At 52.9% G+C, this 21,408-nt stretch overlaps 1 protein-coding gene across 1 annotated transcript; it reads left to right on the forward strand.

Annotated features, from left to right (window-relative positions):
- The first annotated feature begins 254 nt into the window (after positions 1-254).
- LOC100502158 (Histone H2B) lies at positions 255-1,048 on the forward strand. The gene has a single exon (NM_001196636.2). The coding sequence runs from the start codon at positions 329-331 to the stop codon at positions 779-781; it is 453 nt and encodes a 150-aa protein (NP_001183565.1). The 5' UTR covers positions 255-328; the 3' UTR covers positions 782-1,048.
- Positions 1,049-21,408: the final 20,360 nt, after the last annotated feature.

Genomic DNA, 21,408 nt, shown 5'->3' on the forward strand with positions numbered 1-21,408 from the left:
CAGGAATTCAAAGCTTCGTTCGATTTGGCAACGGCGCGATGGCGACGAAAAGCATTCATTTCCCTCCGTCTTTCTCCCGCCCACCTATCCGCCATGTCAGCGATCCGCGTAAAAACCGCATCGCGACCGTCCGTTGGAAGAAGCACCAACGGCCCACGCCGCTTGAAGCCAGCGATCCGCGGCACCTGACGCTCCACCAATCAGCGCTCACCTCTCGCGTCCTATAATAAACGCACCACCCCCCTGGCTTCTCTCCCAGCAACAGCCAACATATCTCCTCGCATTTTCCTTGCAACCGATTGCCTATCCCCCTCCCAACCCAAGACCGATGGCGCCCAAGGCCGAGAAGAAGCCCGCGGCGAAGAAGCCGGCGGAGGAGGAGCCCGCGGCGGAGAAGACGACCGCCGGGAAGAAGCCCAAGGCGGAGAAGCGGGTCCCCGCGGGCAAGTCCGCCGGCAAGGAGGGCGGCGAGGGCAAGCGTGGCAAGAAGAAGGGCAAGAAGAGCGTGGAGACGTACAAGATCTACATCTTCAAGGTGCTGAAGCAGGTGCACCCGGACATCGGCATCTCGTCCAAGGCCATGTCCATCATGAACTCCTTCATCAACGACATCTTCGAGAAGCTGGCCGGCGAGGCCGCCAAGCTCGCGCGCTACAACAAGAAGCCCACCATCACGTCCCGCGAGATCCAGACCTCCGTGCGCCTCGTGCTCCCCGGCGAGCTCGCCAAGCACGCCGTCTCTGAGGGCACCAAGGCCGTCACCAAGTTCACCTCCTCCTAGGCTTGCACGCTCGCCCTTTGTAGGCATCTCTTGTGTTGATGTTCCCCTTGTTGTAGTTATATGTTGCTGGTTTCTCTGTCGGCGCTGCTCGTAACTGCGTCATGTAACCCTGCAAGGACTTGTTTATTTGTGAATCATCAACACTTTGTTGTTGATCACTCATGTTCCAAAATCTGAGTTTGACGCTCGAGCATGCCTCATTTGTTCATTTCGGTGCTGGATTTTGAGCTGGTGGTTTGCATATACATATGGATTTTATTTCGGTTACAAGTTTGCACGTCTGCTTGATCCGCTGCATGGCCAATGTCACAACCGTCGCTGCCATCAGTCTGGGCGGTGGACCTCTCCAAGGACCAATGACGCAAACTCAACCAGAGCGCCACGACAGGGAACGAAGAAACCCCCATGATCACTTGATCTCGCGTGCCCCCGCCCTTGATCTCGTGTCCGCCAGTGTGTGAGCCCAGCCCCCGCCGATCCAAGTGATTCCACGCACCACCCCGCACCCCCTGTAGGGATGAAAACGGGACGGAAATTCCTGTCCCGTTTCGAATACTGTTTTTTCCCGATCGTTTTCGAATTGTTCAGGAACTGATTAGAAATGGTATGAAAACGATTTAGCTAGTTTTTCGATCGTTTTCGTATTTTTCGTTTTCGAGTCGTGTTAATACCGTTTTTCTACCGTTTTATATAATATGAGATAGATCTAGCATATAATTTATTTAAGTTATAGACTTTTGTTGTGTTCAAGTGAATGAATACGTGAAAAACAAATGTTATAATTACTCTAACTATTATGAATGATGAAAAAGAGTTGTTTGTGTATTTCCAAATCTTAAAAATTAGGCAATACATCACTTTATTATGTTTTTGATAAAACTACAAAATAGTTATCTTTCCGACTATAGTTTATCGTTTTCGACCGTTTTCGAGTAACCGACACTTCCGATCCCGTATTTCGACCGTTGGTTTTCGTTTTCGTTTTCGTCCCGACCAAAAAATATGAAAACAAAAATAATTTAGCTGTTTTTTCGATCGTTTTCGACCGTTTTCATCCCTAACCCCCTGCCTCGCGTTGCCCCTCTCTTCCTCCCCTGAGCTCCGATCCCCCGAGATAGCCGCCGTCCGTCCTCGACGCCCCCGACCTCCGCACCAGTCAATTAGGTAGTAGAGTGACAGCGGTAACAACACCACGCCCACGTGGCTGCCGGAGCCAGAGCCCCGATGGATCTCCCGTCGCTCTCCTGCTCTTCGCCTCCGTCTGATCTGTTGATGCCGCCACCGTCCGTGCGCTCCTGACCGACGCCGAGGCATCGAGCACCTCCCTGGGCACGCTCGTGGCTGAGCAAATGGATGTCGGGGAGACCACGCTATACGTCACCGTGGAGGCCAACTGTGAGGAGGGCGTGAGCCTCCTTCTCCTGCTCTACGACCTTGAGACCGCCACCGTCTGCTCACGCCACAATCTCGACGCCTTACATGTCGCCGCTGTGGGGGATAGATATCCCCTAGGTCCACTAAAGAAGTAAAAGGCCTCACGAAAGGCCCAAGGGCCCAATAATTCGTAAGGTCATTCTTTCGTGGGCCTAGGGAAAGACAGCCGATAAAGAAGAGAAGACGTGAGACTGGATTGGTGCAAACCTGGACGGCCCACAGCGTTGAACGAATAAATCGCAACAGAGACTCGACTTTCCCGCGCTGAAGCTCCCATGCAGCGGAGCGATGCGAGGATAAGTCGGCGAGGGTTACGTAGGGATAAACTCAGGAAGTTCACTATCTCTTAGCTACTTGTTGTTATCAAATCCACATGTACTGCCCCACGGTCGAGTATATAAGGCCTAGGGGGCACCCCTTCAGATCGATCGACCCTATCTTACTTAGCCACCCACGTAAACTCTCTGTGCCTTCAACCCAGAGAGTCCTCTTGTGATCACATCCGAATTCTCATCAGGACGTAGGGTGTTACGCATCTCTAAGCGGCCCGAACCTGTAAATCTTGTCCACTGTCTCTCGTGCGATCGGCACGAACCATTTTGCTACAGTCGTTGACACCGTCCTACTCCTAGAAAACACCTTGAGGGGCAACCCCGGGTGTGCGGTCGGACCCAAAACACCGACAGCTGGCGCGCCAGGTAGGGGGTGTGTCGACGATCCAAGCTAGCCCAATGGCCGTCACCTTCCACAGCAAAATCGCCGTGCGTCCCGGATCTGTATTCTGCTTCGGGACAATCTCGTCCGTAGTAGATGAAGAAGGAATTCTACACCGCCTCGCAGATCTGCCGGAACAGAAGTCTCCTCCAACAAACTCCGAAAATGCTGGAAAGACGCTACTTCCGGCTCTTCGGAAAAAGATCGTCTCCGGGGAGGCTGGAGCTAGAAGCTCGCTGACCCGGAAGAGTCCGCTGTCTACTTCCCCGACGAAAGAATGGACACGGGTCGTGAGAAAGAAGGAGACCAGGGAGAGGCAAATCGTTCTTCCCGTTCCTCCGACCTCAAAGGAGAACGGAAAGAAAGTCGCCGCGGCAGCAATACCGTTCTACCCCGATGTCCTCTTCATCGGGAGAGCAGAGTCGCTCGCCGTCTCCGACGATGAACCGACCGCGCCTGGAGAAGAAACGCCTCAGCGAGAATCCCGCCGACGAAGGAACCGACGCAGGAACGTTCGACGACATCACGCGGCCGGAGAGCGGGATCCGGAGCAGCCTGTCTCGCGAGACGAGGTCTCGGAGGTAGGAGAAACTCCGGAAGAACGCGTCTTCAGGGAACGAAGGAACTCCCGACGACGTGATCGCCGACGGATTCAGGAGCAAGCCGAGCAAGATGCAAGGCAACGCCGGGAGAATCCGCTCTTCGGGCGCAACTTGAACCCCGACTTCGCTCGAGCTATGAACACGCCGAGCGAAGTCGGAGGCGTTCTAGCTCGGATAGCTGACGGACTTCCTCGGACTCCCGACGCCGAGGGATACCGACGCCTGTTTACTCAGGCGGCCAACCATCTTCTACCGCTCGCTCACCCGCCGAACGATTTGCGACACACCATCAACAGTCGCCGAGACGCGCGAAGCTCCATCAATGCTTCGCGCGAACGGCGGCATGAGAACGAAATTCGCCGTCGGGAGGAGTATGACCGAGATCATGGCTTCCCGACTCAAAGCCAGGCCACCAGGACTGAGTCGGCAACAGCTTCAACTGGCGGTACCACCCGGGGACGGTCGAGGAACCGCCACCACCACTCCCCTCCCCGGGACAGACGACATCCCCGACGACAGGAGGACACGTGCGGAGTATCTGCACTTACTCCGCGCCTTAGGGCCATCCAATGGCCTCCCAATTTCAAGGTATCCAATGTCGACAAATATGAACCTAAGCAGGATCCAGGGGGTTGGTTAGCCGTCTACACCACTGCCGCTCGAGCTGCCGGAGCATCCGAAGACGTCATGACCGCATATCTGCCCATCGTCCTTGGGCAAGATGCGCTGCAGTGGCTGCGACATCTACCCCGACACTGCATCGACGACTGGGGAGACTTCAGTCGACGTTTCATCGCCAACTTCCAGTCCCTCTCCGACAAGCCGGCGCAACCATGGGACCTCAAATCCATCAAGCGCCGGGGGGATGAGACTCTCCGGTCATACCTTAAAAGGTTCCAGACCATGAGAAACCGCATCCCCGAGGTCACGGAGGCGGCCGTGATCGAGGACTTCTACAGAGGATCCAATGACTCGGTTTTCGTCCGAGCCATACTACAAAAGGCGCCGACTACCTCCGAGGAGCTGTTCCAGGAAGCCGACCTCTACATCACCGCCGACGAGCGGGCCCAGGATCTCATCGGAGGAGCAAAGCCTGCACCAGCAGCGCCACGACGTGACGCGAACCAGTCGTCCGACAAACGCTGGGAGAAGAGGCCTCGAGAAGAAGTACACGCCGCCGGACCACCCGCCTCTCGCGCCCGAGGAGGACCTCGCGGAGGCGAGCGCACGCTGGACGACATCCTCGACGCCCAGTGCCCGTACCACAAGGACATGCGCCACACCCTTCGAAATTGCCGGGACTTCAAGCACTCCGTCGGGCACGGCCGACCCTTCCAACCTCTACCGCCTCCTCCGCCGAGGGGAGGACCAGATGAACCACGACAGCCTCATCGGCAGGAGGAGGGGGGAGGAGGAGCTTTCCCGCGCGTTGACAGGGAGGTCAACGTCATCTTCGGCGGACATGGGTCGCAGGAGAACAAAAGACAACAAAAGCTCAACGACCGCCAGATACTGGTGGCGACCACCGGTCCTCCCGCCCCGTACCGGTGGTCGGAGCACCCGATCACTTTCACACGGGAGGATCAGTGGCTCAACTTCGACCATCCAGGCAAATACCCGCTCCTCGTCGATCCGGTGATCCGAGAGAGCCGGGTAAAGAAGGTGCTAGTGGACGGGGGGAGCAGCATCAACGTCACCTTCCCCCGTACACTCCAAGGCTTGGGAGTTCACCTCAAAGAGCTCCACGAGTCGGACACTCCTTTCTTCAGCATCGTGCCGACGGAAGGGGAATACCCGCTGGGCCACATCTACATGCCGGTCACCTTCGGAACTCCGGAGAACTACAGAACCGAGTTCCTGAGGTTCGAGGTGGCGAACTTCGACTGCGGGTACAACGCCATCATCGGGAGGCCGGGACTGGCCAAATTCATGGCCATTCCGCACTATACATACATGATACTGAAGATGCCGGGACCACGAGGAATCATAACTGTGCGTGCCGACTTCCAAGGTGCCGCAGAGTGTTTCCGAGTGGCCATTCAGGCAGCCCTCACCACCAAGCCGTCGGCGGTTCCTTCTACATCGGCGAACTCTAAGCCTGAGGAAGGCCTCACGGTACCGGCGAATGAAACTCAGGCCGTGACCTCTATGCGGCCGACTGAAGAAACCAAAAGAATCAACCTTGGGTTCGCTGACGAGCGCAAGACGGCTGTCATCAGCTCCAGTTTGAACAACAAATAGGAAAGCGCGCTCGTCCAGTTTCTGCAAGATAACCGGGACGTATTCGCGTGGCAACCTGCGGATATGCCGGGAGTCCCAAGAGAACTGGCCGAGCACAAATTGAAGGTCTATCCTCAAGCGAGGCCGATTCGGCAAAAGTTGCGTCGTTTCACGCCCGACAAGAGAGAGGCCATTCGAGCCGAGTTAGCTCGTTTGGTCGCGGCTGGATTTATTAGAGAAGTATTACATCCCGAGTGGTTAGCCAACCCTGTTCTTGTACTCAAAAAGAATAAAGTGGATTGGCGCATGTGCGTCGACTACACTGATCTCAACAAACACTGTCCGAAGGATCCCTTCGGGCTCCCGAGGATAGATCAAGTAGTGGATTCCACCGCTGGATGTTCTGTGCTGTCTTTCTTAGATTGCTATTTCGGGTATCATCAGATCAGTTTGGCAAAAGAAGACGAGGAAAAAACGGCGTTCATCACTCCGTTTGGTGCCTTCTGTTATACCTCCATGCCGTTCGGCCTCAAAAATCCTGGAGCGACTTATCAGAGAGCCATTCAAACATGCCTAGCCGATCACTGGGGCAAGCGTGTGGAGGCTTACGTTGATGACGTGGTGATCAAAACCGAGAATTCGGAAAACTTCATCGAAGATTTACAGCTGGTTTTCAACAGCCTGAGGAGATATAGATGGAAGCTCAATCCTGAAAAATGTGTTTTCGGGGTACCAGCAGGAAAGCTGCTCGGATTTATTGTCAGTCACCGGGGAATTGAGGCTAATCCAGAAAAAATTGAAGCTATCATGAAGATGGAAGCTCCTCGGTCACAAAAGAAGGTTCAGCGACTCACTGGATGTATGGCAGCTCTGAGCAGATTTATATCCAGACTGGGAGAGAAAGGTTTACCATTTTACAAACTACTCAAGAAGGTGGACAAGTTTCAGTGGACTTCAGAGGCACAAGAAGCTTTAGATGCACTGAAGAAATTCTTGACAACACCACCAGTATTGAAACCGCCCCGGCGAGCTACGCCGACTCAACCGGCTGAAGATTTGCTGTTGTATATCTCTTGCACGACTCACGTGGTAAGCACTGCGTTGGTAGTCGAACGAGTGGAAGAAGGGCATGCCTACCCGGTACAACATCCTGTTTACTTCATCAGTGAAGTTCTAGGTCCCTCGAAGAAAAAATATCCTCAGGTTCAGAAGCTATTATACGCAGTACTTCTAACTGCCCGCAAGCTGCGTCACTACTTTGACGACCACAAAGTCATAGTAGTTACTGGTTTTCCAGTAGGAGATATTCTTCACAACAAGGAAGCCATTGGCCGAATAGCCAAGTGGTCTTGCGAGTTGGGATCTCACGATATCGAGTTCCGACCTCGCACTGCCATCAAAACTCAGGCACTGGTTGATTTCGTATCAGAGTGGACAGAACAGCAAGTTCCAGACAATCCAGAGACAACAGAAGTATGGCGAATGTATTTTGATGGCTCGCTGAAGCTGCAGGGAGCAGGAGCAGGGATTCTCTTCACTGCACCGGGAGGCGAACACCTCAAGTATGCTCTCCAGTTGCTATTCCCAGCCTCAAACAATGCAGCCGAGTATGAAGCCTTGATACACGGATTAAACATCGCCATATCACTGGGCGTCAAGAGATTAATGGTATATGGAGATTCTCTGGTAGTCATCAGCCAGATAAACAAAGAATGGGATTGTTCAAGTGATTCAATGGGAAAATATTGCACTGCCGTCCGAAAGCTGGAAGATAAATTCGAGGGTCTGGAATTTCACCATGTAGAAAGAGATCGGAACACGACAGCCGATATACTATCCAAACTCGGATCCGGTCGAACTCAGGTCCCACCCGGAGTCTTCGTGCAAGAAATCCTGCAGCCGAGTATCTCGATGAATCAAGCAGAAGAGTGCAACGTCATGGATCAACCCGAGTCAGACTCTGATGACTGGAGGAAGCCGATTATTAAGTATATAAAGAATGAGGAAGAACCAGATGACAAGAACTCGGCAGAGCGTATTGTCAGACAATCGGCTCACTATACCCTCATCGGGGAGGTATTATACAGGAGGGGCGCGTCAGGCGTCCTCATGAAATGTATTCTCCCGTCCACCGGGAAGCAACTTCTGGAGGAAGTCCATGCAGGGCAGTGTGGAGTACACGCAGCATCCAGAACACTAGTCGGGAAGGTTTTCAGGTCAGGATTCTATTGGCCGACGGCGAAGAACGATGCAGCCGAGTTAGTTCAGAGATGCGAAGCCTGCCAATACCTGTCAAAGCAACAACACATGCCAGCACAGCAGCTGCAGACCATACCGGTAACTTGGCCTTTCGCATGCTGGGGACTGGATATGATTGGACCTTTCAAGAAAGCTCAAGGAGGATATACCCATGTGTTGGTGGCAATTGACAAATTCACTAAATGGATAGAGTTTCAGCCCATTGCTTCTTTAACCTCTGCTAAAGCCGTGGAATTCATACAAAGCATAATATTTAGATTCGGGATACCAAACAGTATCATTACTGACTTGGGATCCAACTTCACCAGCTCAGAATTCTTTGACTTCTGCGAGCAAAAGAGCATTCAGATCAAGTATGCATCCGTAGCACATCCAAGAGCCAACGGGCAGGTTGAGCGGGCCAATGGAATGATATTAGAGGCACTCAGGAAAAGGGTCTTCGATAAGAATGAAAAATTCGCTGGAAAATGGATAAGAGAGCTGCCTTATGTTGTTTGGAGCCTGAGAACCCAACCCAGCCGAGCCCTACATGGAAATACTCCTTTTTTCATGGTCTATGGGTCGGAGGCAGTGCTACCTGCTGATCTCAAGTTTGGGGCGCCAAGATTGATCTTCGAAAGCATAGCAGAAGCCGAAGCCACCAGGCTGGAGGACATTGATGTACTTGAAGAAGAACGACTGAATGCAGTGATCCAGTCAGCACGGTACCAGCAAACTCTAAGGCGCTATCACGACAAAATTGTGCGGCAACGTTTCTTTTCAATAGGAGACCTCGTCCTCCGCCGAATTCTAACAGGGGAGGGACGACACAAGTTATCACCCTTATGGGAAGGGCCATTCATAGTAGCAGAGGTCACTCGGCCTGGATCATATCGCCTCACCCAGATGGATGGCACAGAAGTTGGAAACTCCTGGAACATAGAGCACCTCAGAAAGTTCTATCCCTAGCTATATTTCAAAATAGCTGGAGCGATCATGTATTCTGTATAATGAAAATATGTCATCAATAAAGAGAGATTTCAAAGATACTCGGGTCGTTTATGATTGGCTTGCACGATTACTTAACTCAGGGTGACCACTATGCCCTACAAACGGAGCAATCAACTTAAGCCGGCAACGACTTAAGGCGGTGCAACATGCTCACGCTTACTTAACTCAGGGTGACCACTATGCCCTACAAACGGAGCAATCAACTTAAGCCGGCAACGACTTAAGGCGGTGCAACATGCTCACGCTTACTTAACTCAGGGTGACCACTATGCCCTACAAACGGAGCAATCGACTTAAGCCGGCAACGACTTAAGGCGGTGCAACATGCTCACGCTTACTTAACTCAGGGTGACCACTATACCCTACAAACGGAGCAATCGACTTAAGCCGGCAACGACTTAAGGCGGTGCAGCATGCTCACGTTTACTTAACTCAGGGTGACCACTATGCCCTAAAAACGGAGCAATCGACTTAAGTCAGCAACGACTTAAGCCGGTGCAACATGCTCACGCCTACTCAAACCCAGGGCGACCACTATGCCCTACCAACGGAGTTATTGGCTAAAGTCATTGATGGCTTAAGCCGGTATAGCATACTCGCGCTTATGCAATTCAGGGGATGACTTCCATATCCCACAAACAAACTTCATAATTATCGTGTAGCATTACCACAAATTTGCAAACTAATAAATTCTGATACGATAAGAAAGAAATCATAACATTCGAATGATAAGCTGATGTCCTCTAAATGAGTACTTGCTCATACTAACCGCGTGCTCATGGCACGCAAAGTGTTTCTCTATTTTCCAATATTTTTCTCAGGAACGACCGACGAAGAAGGGCGATTCGAGGAATCGGGGGCAGCATTCACATCAGCCTTTATGTCTTCAGGAATAACCACGCCGGGTCTCCTCATTAAGATTCGTCCAGCACGAATAGCCTTGTCCATGGCTTTATCGCGCTGGGCTCTAAGAGTAGCGGCACTTTCTTCGGCAACTTTAGCGGCCAGCCGAGCGACCTCCAACTCCTGGGCAATGGATTTCTTAGAAGCTCGAAGTCCCTTGATGGTGGCATCCTTCGCTGATACCAGTTGCTTGAGGCGGGTCACTTCGTCTGCAGATTCTTGCAGCTGGCGACGCTGATTGTCCAGTTCTTCCATCGTAAAACGGTGGCTCCTCTCCAAGATAGTTAGCGAGTTGCTAGAATCTCGATACAATCTGTCCAGATTATCGCGAGAGGCAGCAAGGATGCGTTTTTCTTCCTACAAGCAAAAATCAACTCATTCAGAATCCAAGCATGAAATAAGGCGAAGCATGGTTTCGTAAGTTACCTTTTCGGAGTCAAGCCGAGCATGAAGAGAAGAACTCAGAGCGTTGGCATCATCCAAAGCAGCGGAGACCTGATTCAGTTCAGTCTGGCTCTGAAGATACTTATCTTCGAAGTCAGCACACCGTTGAGCCATTTCAGCTTGATCTCGAGAATGTTTTTCCTCAAGGGCTGCGATTTGCCGAGTCATTCCTATCAAGAGGCAACCAAACGAAGTGAGGTCAGAAGGTAAAACAATCCACGAGCAAGGGCAATGAAGAAGAAGAAAGAGCACTAACCAGCATTAGTTGCCTCCAACTCGGATACACGACGATGAAGCAACACTGGACTCCAACGCTCAAGAGATGAAGCCACTTCTGGGATGGAAGCACCCTGCGATTTCAGCTGACTAGCCAATCCATTCACCAAAGCCTGATAAGAAGAGCGGATGAACATAAAGATAGCAATTCATGCAACATAAAGATCAAACTAAAGCACAGCACAACACCTGGAGGTTGGAAAAGAACGAAGGGATCCCCAAGTCAGGAGAAATCAGCTGATAATCAGGTGCCAGACCACCACCCGAAGCAGCTTGCGGTAGACCAGCAGGAACGAGCTCAGTACATTCAGCAGAGCTTAACGCCAGACCAGTGGGGATGCTGCCTTCTAAAGCGACCCCCTGATCCGGAGTTTGGGCCACCACTATACCGTCGGAGTGCGGGGGTGAACCCACATGAACGTCCATAGAAGTGCAAGAAGGAGACCTCGCTCGGACACCCTCGGGGGCTGGGTCAAAATTGGCACTGCCCACCTGAGCCGGATCATCCCCGGCAACACCCTCGGGGGCTGGGCAGTGGCCTACACTCTTCGCCCGAGCTAAGTCACTCCCGACGACATCCTTGGGGGCTGGGCATATATCAGCGCCATTCTTGGGACCCAGACTCTCTGCCGTGACCACCTCTAAGGTTGACGGGCCTTCAGCTACTTCCATGGGATCAGAACGATCCAGGTCAGCATCCCGACCCTCGAGATCATGCTCTAAGGTCGACGAGGCACGGGATGACCTCAACCCAGCATCTGGCACGGCTGCACAAGTTTCTGTCGCATCAGCATCTGCAGGTTCCAACAACAAGTTCTCAGGGACCATATCCTCTAGAGCTTGATCAAAATTGGCCATGGACAGTTCTTGCAGACCAATAAGGGCAGACAAGGCGGGAGAAGGAACTCCACTACTTCCACCGCTAGCGACGAACTGCCGACTGTTTTTCCGAGTTAATGGAATTTCATTTTCTTCCTCCTCATCCTCCGCAGTAACAGCACAAACAGCATCCTCATTGGGGTCAGCAGCAGGCGGAGCACACCCATTGGGATCAATGTCAGCAAGGCCAGTTGCAGTCATTTCTTCGGCAGCAGGAGCTAAGGTACTGGCATCCTCGTCAAAGCTGGACACTCGCCGGAGGCGTCTTCTCTTCTTTTTCTGCTCATCAGCAGAAGGCTCGGGCTGACTGGTTCGGCTAGGGCGCCTCGGGCGAGTACTGACAGGCTTTAGGACATCCAATGTCGCATCAACCTCTGGAAGGGGCACCACTACCAATGTACCATCAGGAGCAACATCGGATGAATCCTCAGCTAGCAGATCGAGCATATCATTTATGTCAGCATCACTGGGGTTCAGAGGCACTTCGAAATAAACCTGTCGTTCATCATCAGGAATTGCCCCGAGCGAAGCAACCAAAGCACTGACTTCCTCGGCAGAAGGTCGCACTCTAAGACCCAAATTGCTATCAGTCACGGGTGGATTGGACACAAAAAGGGTGAAAGCTTTGGGAGAAGGAAGGTTCCAAGCCGAGTAAGCCACTGGAGCACCAACGTTTGAAACTTTACCCCTGAGGATCAGTTCGAGTCGGCTTACCAAATCAACAGAAGGAATTCTCCTATTGGTAACTCGGGTTGAGTCGGCCAGCCCTCGGTAAAGATATGCCGGATAGGCCCTGTCTTTCAGCGGCTGAATGTTTTTGAAAACGAAATCTGTGACCACAGCTTCGGCAGTCAGACCTCTCTCTTTCAGTAATCCGACTTCAGTAAGCAACACGCCTGCCTCGGCCACTTCTTGATCCGTGGGAGACTCAGTCCAACTCAGAGTACGAACGTCTGGCTGTCTTCCTGAGCGGGGAGGGAGAGAATTTCCATAATTATCAATTATAAACCACTCCAGACGCCAACCTTTAATGCTGTCCTTGAGGGGTATCTCGAGATACTCGGTCTTCCGCCCACGGCGCATCTCCAAACTGGCACCTCCGACCAACTGATGTTGCCCCCCGGCCATCCCAGGACGACAGTGATACAGATATTTCCATAAGCCAAAATGCGGCAGCACGCCGAGATAAGCTTCGCAAAGGTGAACGAAAATAGAGATTTGGAGAATGGAATTAGGGTTCAAATGAGTCAGGTTGATGTGATAAAAATCAAGGATGCCACGGAAAAAAGAAGATATGGGAAGGCCGAGGCCGCGAAGAAGGAAAGGAGTGTAAACTACTGACTCGTGGGTATCTTCGGTTGGGACAGTAGTCCCGTGGCAAGCCCGCCAAGAACAGAGTTCCCGCGGAGGAAGAACCCCGATGGAGACAAGGCGGAGAAGCTCAGCTTCAGAAATTACAGACATGTGGTTACCTGCGAAGGGTAACTGGCTGTTGGGGTCGATTGCGGGGATCACTGCAGCAGACGAGTTCGCAGTTTTTCTCTTGGGCGCCATCTTGCTTCTCACTGGCGAAACAGAGTAGGAGGCGAGTGGCAGAGAAGATTCAGATGCGGAAATGCAAGAACTAGGGCACGGAAAGCAAAGGCGGCTAAAAGCGCGACTCTTAAGGGATATTCTTGAGCCAGATACCCTTTTAAAAAGTGCCCAGTCATCACCCGGCGGTCATCTCCAAAATTCCAGCCTGCCACGTGGATATCCAACAGTTATTTCCAAGAGAGCCGACGTGCCACCTCATCACTCGGTTATTTTCCTCAAAATAACTCGTAAAGCTGGCTATCATTCGGCGTTACCTCTAAAACGCCGACCACGTGTTCAATCGCTCGGCATTACTTCTAAAATGCCGATGCCGACCTTCAATCACTCGGCGTTACCTCTAAAACGCCGACCACGTGTTCAATCGCTCGGCATTACTTCTAAAATGCCGATGCCGACCTTCAATCACTCGGCGTTACCTCTAAAATGCCGACCACGTGTTCAATCGCTCGGCATTATTTCTAAAATGCCGATGCCGACCTTCAATCGCTCGGCATTACTTCTAAAATGCCGATGCCGACCTTCAATCACTCGGCGTTACCTCTAAAACGCCGACAACGTGTTCAATCGCTCGGCATTACTTCTAAAATGCCGATGCCGACCTTCAATCACTCGGCGTTACCTCTAAAATGCCGACCACATGTTCAATCGCTCGGCATTACTTCTAAAATGCCGATGCCGACCTTCAATCGCTCGGCATTACTTCTAAAATGCCGATGCCGACCTTCAATCACTCGGCGTTACCTCTAAAACGCCGACAACGTGTTCAATCGCTCGGCATTACTTCTAAAATGCCGATGCCGACCTTCAATCACTCGACGTTACCTCTAAAACGCCGACCACGTGTTCAATCGCTCGGCATTACTTCTAAAATACCGACGCCGACCTTCAATCACTCGGCGTTGTTTCTAAAACGCCGACCCTGTATTCTGTCGCTCGGCATTACTTCTAAAATGCCGATGCCGACCTTCTATCATTCGGCATTGCCTTTAAAACGCGGATCTTGTGTTCGATTGCTTGGTGTTACTTCTAAAACGCTGATGACAACCTACACATCGCTCGGCGTTATTTCCACTACATTAAAAGAATCAGTTCAACATTCAGGAAAAGCATAGACAAGTCATCGAAAAGGGGGGATCAACGATAGTTCTTCATTAAAGGGAAGTTAACGAGTTTACAAACCAACTCTTCACGAGTTGGTACTTCCCTACTTCTACTCTACATTATTACTACTACTAAACTACACTAATTACTACTACATTATTCTAACTATACTAAACTATACTAACATCTAAGAAGACCAGTGGCGTCTAGCCACTGGCCCTGCCCCTGCCGCCGCCGCCGCCCTTGGTGCTGCCCTTGCTGCTGCCACCCTTGGTGCTGTCCCTGCTGCCGTCGCCGCCGCCCCTGCCACTGCCGCTGCCGTCACCGTCGTCGTCGTCGTCGTCATCGTCGTCGTCGCCTTCACCCTCGTCGCCGCAGTCCGAGTCCTCCTCATCCGAGGAGTACTCCGACTCATCCGAGCCTTCGAGCCCGGAGCGCTCGACGGCCCGGATGTACGACCAGACCTCCGCGACAATCACCTGGGAATCGTCTGAATCATCAGACGACGCCGGGGGAGAGACGGGAGCCGGAGATCCCTCGGACTCGGAGGAGAACTCCTCCTCCGAGTATTCCGAGTCACCGAAATCATCCGACGGAGGAGTCGGCTCGCGCTTGCGCTTGGTGCCCTTGCCCATGGTGGAAGCAGACAGAAGGGAGGAGAAGAAGGCAGTAAGTAACAGCGAAGAGATGTGAAAAAACCAGAGAAGCAAAGGCGTTATTTATAGAGGGGAAAGCAACCGCTCACTTCCAACCGCGGTCACTGAACAGTCGCAAAGCATTCAATAAGCACTCCCACCCATCTGAAGACACGTCAGACAGCGGACGCCGTTTCATGCATCACTACACCCATTGGGACTCCAGTCAACAGCGCAAAGGATATGATTACACTAGCCGTCCCATCACATTGCTACTCAGAAGTAGCCGGTTAAAACACTCTGCGTACCAAGCCGTCCCTTGCCCACACCCATTGGGGGGGGGGGACGCCCAGGAATTATCAGTATATTTTTCAAAACGGTCACATCCGTACAGGGCATGCAGTAAATACCTCAAGACAAAAATGAGATATCAGTAAGGATCGGAGGAAAGCCAAATATAGCCAGCAAAGTACAAGACATGACCGACAGAAGTGATGTGAGGACTAGACACAGAACGTCCATCAAACGTCCAATCAAGCTGCGGAAGCAAATAAATTGCATTACCTAGCAAGATATGGACGGATTGCAAACTCGGCTGCTAAAGACAAAACATATGCTGACCTCTGCAACAAAATCCGGATGACATAATGCTGACCTCCAAAGCATAATGCGAATAGTTTCATGCCAACTTTTACAAGCAAAAGGAAGACCTTCGAACGGATTATCTTTAAAAAATCCATTTGAAGGTCGGGGGCTACACCCATTGGGTGCACCTTCGGTGCACCCCATGGATTATCATTCTAAATCAATATAGTGCCGACCTCTAAGGCGTGGAACAAGATTGGAAAGATCAATCCTCAACTGAGATGCAGGAGCGCGAATGGAGAAAATCTTTGGAGAAGACCTTCGAGTAGATTATCTTCTAAAATCTGCTCAAAGGTCGGGGGCTACACCCATTGGGTGCACCTCCGGTGCACCCAATGAAGTCCAGAATCTTATAATCCAAAATGCCGATTTCTAAGGCACAGGCACAAAACTAAACTTTGGTCGAACAAGTGATCAGAGCAAGAGGAAACAGCAGGGAGTCATTTTTGGACCTTGGATCTTTGAGTTGATTACCTCTAAATCAACCCAAAGATCGGGGGCTTGTGGGGGATAGATATCCCCTGGGTCCACTAAAGAAGTAAAAGGCCTCACGAAAGGCCCAAGGGCCCAATAATTCGTAAGGTCATTCTTTCGTGGGCCTAGGGAAAGACAACCGATAAAGAAGAGAAGACGTGAGACTGGATTGGTGCAAACCTGGACGGCCCACAGCGTTGAACGAATAAATCGCAACAGAGACTCGACTTTCCCGCGCTGAAGCTCCCATGCAGCGGAGCGATGCGAGGATAAGTCGGCGAGGGTTACGTAGGGATAAACTCAGGAAGTTCACTATCTCTTAGCTACTTGTTGTTATCAAATCCACATGTACTGCCCCACGGTCGAGTATATAAGGCCTAGGGGGCACCCCTTCAGATCGATCGACCCTATCTTACTTAGCCACCCACGTAAACTCTCTGTGCCTTCAACCCAGAGAGTCCTCTTGTGATCACATCCGAATTCTCATCAGGACGTAGGGTGTTACGCATCTCTAAGCGGCCCGAACCTGTAAATCTTGTCCACTGTCTCTCGTGCGATCGGCACGAACCATTTTGCTACAGTCGTTGACACTGTCCTACTCCTAGAAAACACCTTGAGGGGCAACCCCGGGTGTGCGGTCGGACCCAAAACACCGACAGCCGCCAAGGAAGGGCACACCGGTGAGCTCCCCTTCAGACCCCTTCTGTTAGTGTTGTGGGAGCGGATTGAAGTCCTAGTTACTGTGAAGTAGGAATTATATATAGTTAACCAACCTCATTTGCGGCCTGCCTTTTATGGATGGGACTGCTAGACTGGGTAGAACTCACTGTTGTCTTCAGGTGATTGGCTTGACTTTTGGCATCATTAGACTGGTCTAGGCTAGAATTTGTTTGGCATCCAGAGCTTTGAAGCTCAATCTATTGGCAGTCACTAGGCGGGCTGTAGGTGAAATTTTTTTAGTTCGGCGCTTAAGTTGACAAAGGGGAAATAGAAACAGTTGTGGGCGATCCCCAACCTGTTGATAGAGTGTCAGTTCAACTATTTCTCGGTAATTTAAGTTGATTCACCTTCAAAAGATGTCGTGAATCAATAGATGTCGTCAAGGCACTGAAGAAATGAATTGGCCACAAGAATCCAAAAGTTCACCTTCTTGCACTAACTGTAAGTCTGTCTGTGATTATGTGCTATCGGGACATAAAGTAGTTGCCATGGCCTTGTTGGTTCACCCTGAGCGCTTTTAGACTGAGTGGACGCTTGACCTGGTGCGCCGCTTGCCTGGATGGAGCGTGCCGATGTTCGGTGGGAGGATCCGCGCCAGCGCCTTCCCCCTCGGCGATTTCGCCGTCGGGGAGCTCGTGCTCTTCGTTTCTTGCGCGATGGCGCTGCCAATCTTGCCTTCTCCTCCCTGGTACCTGCCCCCCGGGATGCAGGCTCGATGTGTCGAGGTTGGATACCAGCGTACCTGAAAGAGTTGGCAACAATCCCCAGGAGGCAGCCTCGACCGGGACCTAGACCTGTACACAGCTTCGACTAGGGGGCATTAGTAGCACACCCATAGGGTCCCCTGTCTGACATTAGCCATCCTTTGATACGTGCTCGGGACTTGCAGGATTTAGTCCGGGAGGCCAAGTTGTGTGTCCGGACCCCCTGGACCGCGGCTCTAGATACAAGGACACCCGTCGCATAGTGGTGGAGCGTGCATGCTTACAGTATGGGACTAGGCTAAGCGGCTACACGGCTCTGGACCACCCCAGGAGACGAGTACCCATTCTCTGGAGCCAGACCCTAGGTTGTCGGACCCACAGGACTATAGCTCCAAATACTAGGGTACTCGTCACAGAGTGGTGGACTGTGTAGGCTTACGGTACAGGACCAGGCTAAGTGGCTACACTGACCCGGACCACCCCATGGAACGAGCTCCCATTCTTTAGAACCGACCCTCGGGCTGCTGGACCTCCTTGCTTTCGTGGAGGGGTCCTAAACTGCAGGCCTGGCTTATTCAATTCAGATGTCATCGTGTCCGATAGTCTGGACCGTACGGGTGGGTTAGATAAATAGTATTATGTAGAAACTACAGGATAAATCCATGGAGCAGAAGGATAAAGTCATCATAGAAGCACATTTGAGGGGGTAAATCTCCTTTTTATAACTCGACATGCATGTGTGTAAACCAACAGGGCGGGTTTATGAGGGCGGACCTCACCGGGCTGGTGTACACATATGCGAAACCTAATTACAAAAGAAGAAAAACTTAACCCCTCAGACTTGCTCCTATGGATTGAACTTACAGAGATGCTCCAGAGGTTATGAAGAGAAACTCATTTAGTTATAGCAAGGCGAACACCCCCGGGCTGGCATATTTTCGTCACCTTGAAGGGTTCCTCCCAGCTGGGGGAGAGATTGCGAACCCCTTCTTGGTTCGGTACTTGCCGTAGGACTAGGTCCTGACCCTGGGCTCCCTACTATGCACGAACCGTTGGCCGCAGTGCATGGGCGCCTGGTTACAAAGTGCATTTCGGGTTGCCGCTTGACATCTGAGTTCCCCGATGGAGTCCTCGTCCTTGCGCTGTAATCGCCCCTGCATAGGCTCATCAAAAGACTGGATCCGTGGGGAGTCCAAAAGGGTTTTCGCGGGGAAGGCAGGCTTCGGCCCCGCAGACCGGGGAGTACGGGTCCCTCGGTGGCCCGTCTAGTTGTCGTCACTAGAGCTGGAGTCTCTGGAAAACATCCTTCAGGGCCCCCTCGGGTGACTGATATCCGAGGTCTGGTTCAGCCGCAGCCACCTCGTCGTCATCGACCCTTTCCTTGCCAGGTCGGCGACGAGGTGGGGAGCCGTCCCCAGAAGACTGCTCACGCCGCGCGCTGACGCGTTTCGATCTCGCGACACTCTGCGGCGCTGTGGCGACCATTGGGGTGCACAGGGCATGAGCCGCTATTACCCTTCTGCGGCCATGGGCGCTTGTTGCGGTCGCCCTGGCCCCCAGTTGCAGCTGCAACGACCAGAGCGACGGAGTGCGACTTCTCATGGCCACGGTTTTTTTCTTCTTTTTGCCGTCCTGAGCGACGGCACCTGAGCCACCCGTCTGGGCAGCCCCGGTTTGTGGCGCCGAGTGCCACGCATGGCCCTTGGCGGCCCTGGCGCATTTGTTGGCCAGAGCAAAGAGGGCGAAGACAGTTTCCACGTCATGCGTGGCCAACTTCTCCAACATCTTTTCATCACGTACTCCCTGGCGGAAGGCCGTGATGATAGAAGCATCAGAAATGCGAGGTATAGTACCTCACACCTTGGTGAAGCGGGAGATAAACGTCTGGAGGGTTTCCCCGGGCTCTTGCCTCACTGCGTGAAGGTGGGCCTCCACGCCGTGTTGTTGGTAAGCGCTGGCAAAGTTCGCTGTGAACTGCGCGCAGAGCTCTTCCCAGGAGTAGATTGATCCTAGGGCCAGGTTCATGAGCCAAGTCCGGGCGGGCCCAGACAAGGCGACATGAAAATATGTTGCCATCACAGCAGTGTTTCCACCTGCTGCTGTGATAGTGGTGACGTAAACCTGCTGAAATTCCGATGGATTTGATGTACCGTCGTACTTCTCCGGCAGGTGTGACCGAAACTTGGATGGCCAGGATGCCGCGCGGAGGTGATCTGCAAGCACGGCTCAACCCACGCCGGCCAATGGGACACCCGTCAGGATCCGGGCGCCCGTTGGGGCCTGCGGTGCTACCGCAGCGAAGTCGTAATCGAGGTTGCGACCCTTGATGTTTTGTCGGCGCTCACAAACCCTCTCTAGAGAGACACGGGCATCCTCGCCTGCACGCCTGCGGTTGAGTTCTACCCGTAGATCGTCTGGCACCTCCAGAGAGGTTGTGGCATCTTCTCCTGCCCGCCGGCGGTTGAGCTCCGCCCGCAAGTCTTCGGTCGTCGCAGCCCTTATAGAGGGCGAGCGCACTGATGCGGATGCCTCATGCTGACGTCGGGATGAGCGTGGCTTGGGCCTGGCCGAGCCAGAGTGCGCCATGCCGAGTAGCCGGTCGACATCGTCATGCCACTGTTTCATGGCCCCCGGCGAGGCCGTGGAGCCAGGAGGGTGGCGCAACAACTTCCTGGCTGCGGACAGTGCACTAGGGGTAGCTCTTGACGCCCTGGTCGACTGTGCAGGAGTGTGCTGCCGCGCGGAGCACTCAACAGCAGCTGCATCGGGCAGAGGGCGGCTAGAGGCCCGTGGTATGGAAGAGGCAACCTCCTCCATGGGGAAATCCTCGAGAATGAAGTCGTGGTGCTCGACGATGTGAACCATGGCGTCGAGCGGGAAACCAAGCAAAAACCTAATGCCAGGCCCCCTACCTGGCGCGCCAAATGTCGGAGAGGAAATCTCCGGCCAGGTGGCGGAATGCACCCGCCCTAAATCCTAAGATGAGGAGGGGCCTAAGCGTTTTGCTTGTTAGAGATTGGAGGATGAACACACAAGAACACACAAGGGTTTAGAGTGGTTCGGGCCGCCGGAGCGTAATACCCTATTCCACTGTGTGTTGTATTGCTTGTGAGCTTGAGTCTTTTTTTGGAACTGTGTTGTAACGTTGCATGCCTCCCCTTTTATAGCTCAAGGGGGGGGGGGGCGTACAAGGGTATTGAGCCCCGACATGTGGGCCCAGAGACATAACATATGTAATACTTGGAGCGACTAATGCTCATCCCTAGTGCAATCTTCCTTGCGCCCTGATATCCGCGATCTGCGTAGCATTGGCGTGCAGGGGAAGCTTCCCTGGCAACGTACATGTGATGATGGATGAGCACAGTGCACCTCGCAGCATGGGCGTATTGTTTGGCAATGGACAGGCCCGCCGCTTGCAGGATGGCCTGGACGCCGCCTGCCAGCTGAGTGGACAGGACACATTAAATGCTGAAGGGGCACATCACCTGTCAGCGGGATAGTCAGGTGGCACGTCTTCTCTGCAATAAATGCAGAGACAACGCGGCCCAGAGGTCTTACGTCAGGCTCCGCCCGCTGGCTTACGTCACGCGTGGTAGGCCACGCGGCAGCATCGGGTCTCCGCCTGGGCGGGGAGCAGTAGCGCTATGCGGACAGGTCCACACCAGGCTGGGCTTGGACACATGTCGGCACCGGACCCTAGCCTGAGCAAGGCCTAGGCATTCCCTGCCCCTGAGTCCCGGGACCCGGCTGTGGGTAGTCTGGGACCCACGCAACGGGGGTCCTGGATCTTGCTCCGGAGGTCCGGCCTACATGTACAGGGGTCCGACACTTTCCCATGGGGGTCCGGACCCACCGTTGGCATCTTGGAGTGTATCGCTTTTCTTGGCCACATGGTGACCCTGGAGCTATCCATGTGGTGGAATCGGGTGTTGTTCCCCACGCGACTAGAGATAGTCGCGTGGACACCGCGTCCTCATGCTGTAGCAAGGGGTACCCCTGATCCAGGGTACCGACAGACCATATCATCATTT

Source organism: Zea mays, chromosome 1 (genome assembly GCF_902167145.1).
Source record: "Zea mays cultivar B73 chromosome 1, Zm-B73-REFERENCE-NAM-5.0, whole genome shotgun sequence".
NCBI lineage: Eukaryota > Viridiplantae > Streptophyta > Magnoliopsida > Poales > Poaceae > Zea > Zea mays.